Below are 6,021 nucleotides of genomic sequence, written 5' to 3'. Positions count from 1 at the left end.
GGGAATCTCCACCAGTAGACGTTAAAAGAAATTCTAAGTGCAGAAGGAACATGACCACAGATGGAATGTCTGGAGGGAAGTGGCATAAAGAATAAACAGTAAATACAGATAAACAGTGTAAGTAAGTGCTTTCTGTGGAATAAAGATTTCATTGGAACACTGGAAGACCACCCCATGTAAGCCAGAAGGGGTGCCCAGGGAGCTACGTGCTCCTGGGCGCCACTGGGGGAGAGCAGAGGTCCTGACCCGATGGGCACCCGCACACTGTGATAATGCACCAGAAAGAGCGCATGGCTTCCAGATCCACGGAGGTGAGCATGGTGGAAAAAAAGCAATGTTTTAAAGCCAAATGTGTCCATAATTTCAGCTGAGGATACAAAGGGACAGAAGCTGCAGTGCAGGAAAGGGAGTGAGGAGAACACGAGAATGAGCAACAGGGACACTGGCCAGGGGGACAGGGCAGCCTCTAGGAAGTGGGGAGGATGCTGGAGCGGGACGCACACCGAGCCTCACCCGCGCCACAGGAACCCTACACTGGCCCTCGTGTCCCACCTGTGCTGTCCCCGGCTAGGGCCGCCCTGGTGTGTCCCTGGCTCAAGAGCTGAGGCAGAGCCGTCTGTTGCCTGCATCCCTTTCCCTTGAATGGCAAGGTCTTGCCTAATGGACAACTGCCCCGCAAGGACACAATCCCAAATGCCGAAGCCATTAAAATGCCATGGAAAGACTGTTATACCAAAAATTTGAAAGTTAGGCAATATGAACAAAATCCTAGAGATAGAGATCTTACAAAAACTCAAGAAGAAATGGAAAGCCTGCACTGTCCTATGACTTAGGTGAGCGACTACTAAATAGAAAACCCCCAAAACCTCGGTGGTTGGACACAGCGAGATTTATTTCTTACTCAGATGGAGTCTGGCCAGGGTCAAGGAGGGATCTCCTCCAACAGGAGAGAAACAGACCTGCTGGTTTGTGATGCCGCCGGCAAGGCCATCGAGGGGAGGGAGGCCCCCCCAGTGGCCCGGCAGCTCTTCTCTGTCCCACTCAGACGAGTCACATGGCCCCAGACCAGCTTGGGGGGCAGGGCACTGGCCAACAGAGGGAGCGGATGGGTGCTCTGGGAAAACAGGCTCTGCTGCACCCTTTAATCATAAATCAAATCGAACCAATGGTCAAGGATCTCCCACAAAGAAAATTCCAGGCACAGCTGACTTCCTTAGCAAGTTCCACTAAACACTCAGGGAAGAGATAATTACAACCTGTCCTAGATTCTCCTAGACAGCAGGGAAGGATGCACAACTGAACTCTTCTCCTGGGGACAGTGTAGTGGCTCAGACCTGGAGGACGACGGCAGCAGAAAGGGAAATCCGCAGGGAGGCAGAACTAGTTACCACTACTAGGGCCCACAGCCGCACAGTGCTCACTGTGCCAGGCCAGTCCTCGGACCTGACTGCAATCACCCTGTACTCCTCACAACACCCTGCGCACAGGCTCTACAAATGAGGAAGTGGAGACCCAGAGATTTTAAATAATGAAAAGTTAGACCCTGAGTGGTGTACCCACAACATAAAATCCTACACAAAATATTAACCAAATCCAACAGTAGGTTTGCAAGGGAAAACTCATCATTACTACGTTGCGCTTAACCCAAACGTGTAAGGTTCTTTTTACGTTTGCAAATTACAGTAGTTAACCACACCAACAGAATAAAGGAGAAAAAATCACCCAGTCATCCTAATGGCTGCAGAAAAAAAGTGTCTGATAAAATTTATCCATTCACGATAAAAACATCTTAGATTAGCAATAGAAGGAGCTGCTTTCTTTTTTTTTTTTTAGAAAGTTTTGTTTTGTTGTGTTTTGTTTTGTTTTAAGATTTTATTTATTTATTTGACAGAGAGAGAGAGACACAGCGAGAGAGGAAACACAAGCAGGGGGAGTGGGAGAGGGAGAGGGAGAAGCAGGCTTCCCGCGGAGCAGAGAGCCTGATGCGGGGCTCGATCCCAGGACCCTGGGACCATGACCTGAGCTGAAGGCAGACGCTTAATGACTGAGCCACCCAGGCGCCCCTAGAAGGAGCTGCTTTCACCTGGTAAAGGCCATGTACAAAAGCGCGACAGATCACACACCCTCGAGAACGAGGACATGAAGGTGCTGAGAACACAGACCAACAGACATAACACGCTTCTAACGGCACGGAGCGTCAGTGTAACCACCTCGGGGGCAATCTGAGGTCACCTACAGTGAGGGCAGGAAGAACATGGCTCAGGACTTACATGAGACGTGAATATAACAGGACACAGAAAGTTAATAAGAAAGAACCAAATGGAATTTTAGAACTAAAAACATACGTAATCTCTGAAATTAGAAATTCACTATACATAGAGGCCTAACTGCAGATCAGGGCAGTAGGAACGACCCAAACTGAAGCCACGAACAAAAGATTGGGGAAAAGACCCGAGTTTAGGGATGTGTGGGGACTCCACAAGTGGTCTGGCTGAGTGTCACTGGAGTCCCGGGAGGGAGGGAGGCTGGGTCAAGTAACAGTTTTGGAGAAATGGTGGCCAAAACTTCTCCATATTTGATGAAAATGATAAACTCCCAGGTCTAAGAAGCTCAATGAAACCCAAGCAAGAGAAACATAAAGTAATAGCATGGTGATCCTTTTTAATAAGCTTAAAATGGATTAGTGCTAAAATCTTTTAAATAAATAAAAAAATGATCTGACGATGAAAGAAACCGCACCCCCACACAAAGCACATTTGGTGTGCCATGTTTTCCTGCTGAGTTACAGAGACCAGCGCTGAAGGACACAGCGACGATCAGAGAGGGAGGGGACTGGGGAAACCACCTCCCGAGGGACAGGCGGGGACGCCTGACGCCCAGCCGCAGAGCCTACGGATGCGCTGCCACCACTGAGCATGTACTTCTAGGCCTGCCCGCTCTTCTTCCTAAATCAACTAAGTACTGTTTTAAAAAATTACTTTGCTTTACCAAAGAAAGCAAGTGTTTGCATAAGATATGAAGCTTCCAAACTAAAAATCTAATATTTTGCCCTGTTATGCTCTCATTTTCAGAAATGCACTGCAAGCAAGAGAGCAGCGGGGGTGGGGGGGCGTGGGTACAGGTACTCTCAGTGTGGGGTGTTAGTATCGTGAAACAGTATTTGTAATGCTTCCCCAAACTCTTAAGTGTTACTGTTATTCAGTCTAGGAACATATTTGTCCCTGCTCACTTGGTGCATAGCTTGTTTTAGAAAAGAATTTAACGAGAAAAACTCAGTTATAATTTATAAAAAGACACTTTTTAAAACAATCTATTAGTTTATTAAACAAGGACTGAGTGTCACACAAAATCACTTAGTGATCAGACACCATTCTCTTTTACATCAAGGAAAAAAATACTGCATTTTCTTTATCTCAAGGTATTTTATGAAAAATTAATAATGTTGGTCTCAAAATATATCAATGTTTCTTGTCTCAAAACATGTGAAGGGCTTAGATTAATCCTTTTTTTGGGTAAAATCTCAGTTGTATTTCAGGAAACATGAGCAGCATGCCGGAGTCCGAAAGAATAATAATCCTGGTTGCCCGCTCTTTGCAAATACTACACCATGCACATCCTTACTCCCAGACTCACTCAGAGACAGATCAATCCTGTCTTTCTTAGGACGTTTTAGAAAACCAAGCTACAGGCCCTGAATACATTTCAAAACACTTAGGATAGTTACGGACAGAAGACCCAGCTCTTGCCAACAAACGCACTAGGTAGAAAAGAATTCCCACGTTTTACTAGGCTTGGCACAACAAATACAAACGCGCCAGCCACAGCACCTGGAGGCCAGGTGTGCGTGCAGGGTGCTGGGGCCACTAGCAGCCGCCGAGGCTGGCGCTGCCGGGCGGGAACAGGGCCAGCGTCTTCTTGAGCTCCTTGTAGCTCCAGTGCAGCTGCTCCACCTCGGCCTTGTGCTGCGCCCGCACCTGGCTCAGCTCCTGCAGGAGATGCTCGTTGGTGCTGACCAGGGAGCTGGAGGAGAGCACAGGAGGGCGACACCTGAGCCCCTCCCAAGTCCAGCCTGCCGCCTCCTGTCCAGCAGCGTCCTCCCTCACCTGGCCAGGCCCGGTCCCCACAGCCAGCGCCCTCCTGCCTCCCATGGGCTCCTGCCATCCGGCCCTCGCCTCCCGCCGAGGCAGTGCCGGGCCTGACCCGGGCCCTCAGCCGCCCCGCCACTCCAGCCACGGCTGTTTGTCAGGAAACCGTCCTGGTCCGGAAAGCCAGCAAACTACGTCCTAACTCCAGAGACGATCCCCAGTCTGGCGTGTTTCTAGCTCCTGGTCAAATGCAAAGGGGCCCCTTACTGATGCTGACGTAGTGACAGTGTAATTCAGAGTCTTGGTCTCATGGTGCTGCCGGCTACTTCTACCGCAACAAGCACCTTAGGAAGGAATCGGTGCTGTGCTCGTCCACTCGGCCGTCTGCAAACTGCCCTCACCATCTCACATCTCTCATGTGCCCCTCACCTCTCCCGGCCACACCTCACAGTCACACCCTCAGGTCACACCTCACAGAATACTGCAGCAAGAAGGGACTTGCTTTTCCTTAAGAAAGGGAAGCTCAGGGAAGTTCCAAGTCAATGCAGAGACACACGCGGCCCAGAACCCCACCTGCCGTGACACTCCCGGGCTCCCCTGTGCCCCATGATGTGACCAGGGCTGGCCCTGCCCCGCCCACGCCCCCCGCGCAGGCACCTGTGGCCCTCCTGCAGCATCTGGGTGAGCTCCTGGACCTTGTCGTAGTGCTCCAGATGCTGCTTTAGTTCCACAATCTCACCAGAGAGCCTCTTCACACTTGTTTGAAGTCCTGAAAGAGAAAAACCGTAACATCATTGAGTGAAATTCACCCACAGGTTTTAAAAACTACAACAGTTCAAGAGTTTAAGCTGGATCAGGGATACGAGAAAAACAATATAGTTTGGAAAAGGTCCATTTGTGTAAGCCACTCAGATAGCCTCGGGCCTCTGCCCTCCAGATACCTGAGGAACAAGTCTCCGCATGGAGGGCACAGAGTAGGGACAGAGGTGGGTGTGGCACCAGCTGGAGGCTCCTGCCACTCACTGGACCTGCTGCTGGCAGGGAAGGGCGTTCAACGCCTCTCTTCCACCAGGCAGCGGGCTCTGCCTGAGGGGAGGGCCTGCAGCTTTGGGGACAAGCGAAAAGACATGTCTCTGCTGTGTCCTCTGGTCCCATGTCCATCAGTGACACAGCGTGTCTGGATTCCATCCACACGACTCCTGTCTCTGGGTTTCCAACTTGACAGGGAAAGAAATATATCATTTATTGGCTCTGAAACCCAAAACCAGGACCCAAATAAATCCACATAAAACTACACAATACGAGAGACAACAGGAGAGCCAGAGTGGGAGGTGCGGGCAGAGGGACGGCAAGGACACTGAGAGCAGGCTCCAAGAGCAGAGGCAGAGGCCCCTAAAAGCGCTACGATGAGGCCACACTACTCAGCATCTGTACCCTACACCGCCACTGCAGGGCTGGCGAAGGGGATTCTGGGAAGAGGGCAGTGATGGCACGGTTTCGGCGTCCCCCAGAAACCCCCCAGTCCAACAGCAAGAGTGACTAGATGACAAAACCAGAGCCCCGCAGACAACATTACAGCCCCTAGGGGTGTGGCAGCCTCGAGACCCAGACACGAGAGAGCCACAAGCCCTGCATGGTGGCCACCTCTGTGGGAGGGAAGCAGTGGTCAGCAGCCGGGCAGCCACTAGGTGTCCCCCATTTTCACAGGAAGCCCCTGCTGGGCAACTAAGGACCCACGGCTGACACAAGAGAGGCTCAGCCTCCTCCATGAGGTCAGACCAGGGGGTCCCTGGGTGGTCTGAGGGGACTGCAGCAAGCCTGGCCCCTGGAGGCTGACCTGTCCAGCCCCCGCCCCCAGAAGAGGGTTGTACGACAGAGGCCTGTTTGTGAGGGCCCCGCTCGGGCAGGGCAGGACACCAGAGAGAAGTGGGGGAGT

General features: G+C 51.4%; 1 protein-coding gene across 3 annotated transcripts in view; it reads right to left on the bottom strand.

The window, feature by feature from the left end:
• Positions 1-3,297: 3,297 nt before the first annotated feature.
• The window catches only part of CEP72 (centrosomal protein 72), a 31,454-nt gene continuing 28,730 nt past the window's right edge, over positions 3,298-6,021 (bottom strand). For 2 of the 3 annotated variants that reach the window (XM_036078459.2, XM_078066528.1), the window contains exons 11-12: positions 4,743-4,854; positions 3,298-4,020 (exon numbers count right to left, since the gene is read on the bottom strand). In XM_036078459.2, coding sequence (XP_035934352.1) covers positions 3,864-4,020; positions 4,743-4,854 — 269 coding nt within the window. In that variant the 3' untranslated portion in view covers positions 3,298-3,863. The remainder of the gene's footprint in view (positions 4,021-4,742; positions 4,855-6,021) is intronic. The other variant, XR_013445461.1, reaches the window with a different exon arrangement.

This window comes from Halichoerus grypus, chromosome 2 (genome assembly GCF_964656455.1).
Source record: "Halichoerus grypus chromosome 2, mHalGry1.hap1.1, whole genome shotgun sequence".
In the NCBI taxonomy this organism is placed as follows: domain Eukaryota; kingdom Metazoa; phylum Chordata; class Mammalia; order Carnivora; family Phocidae; genus Halichoerus; species Halichoerus grypus.
This window is presented reverse-complemented; position numbering and strand designations above follow the sequence as displayed.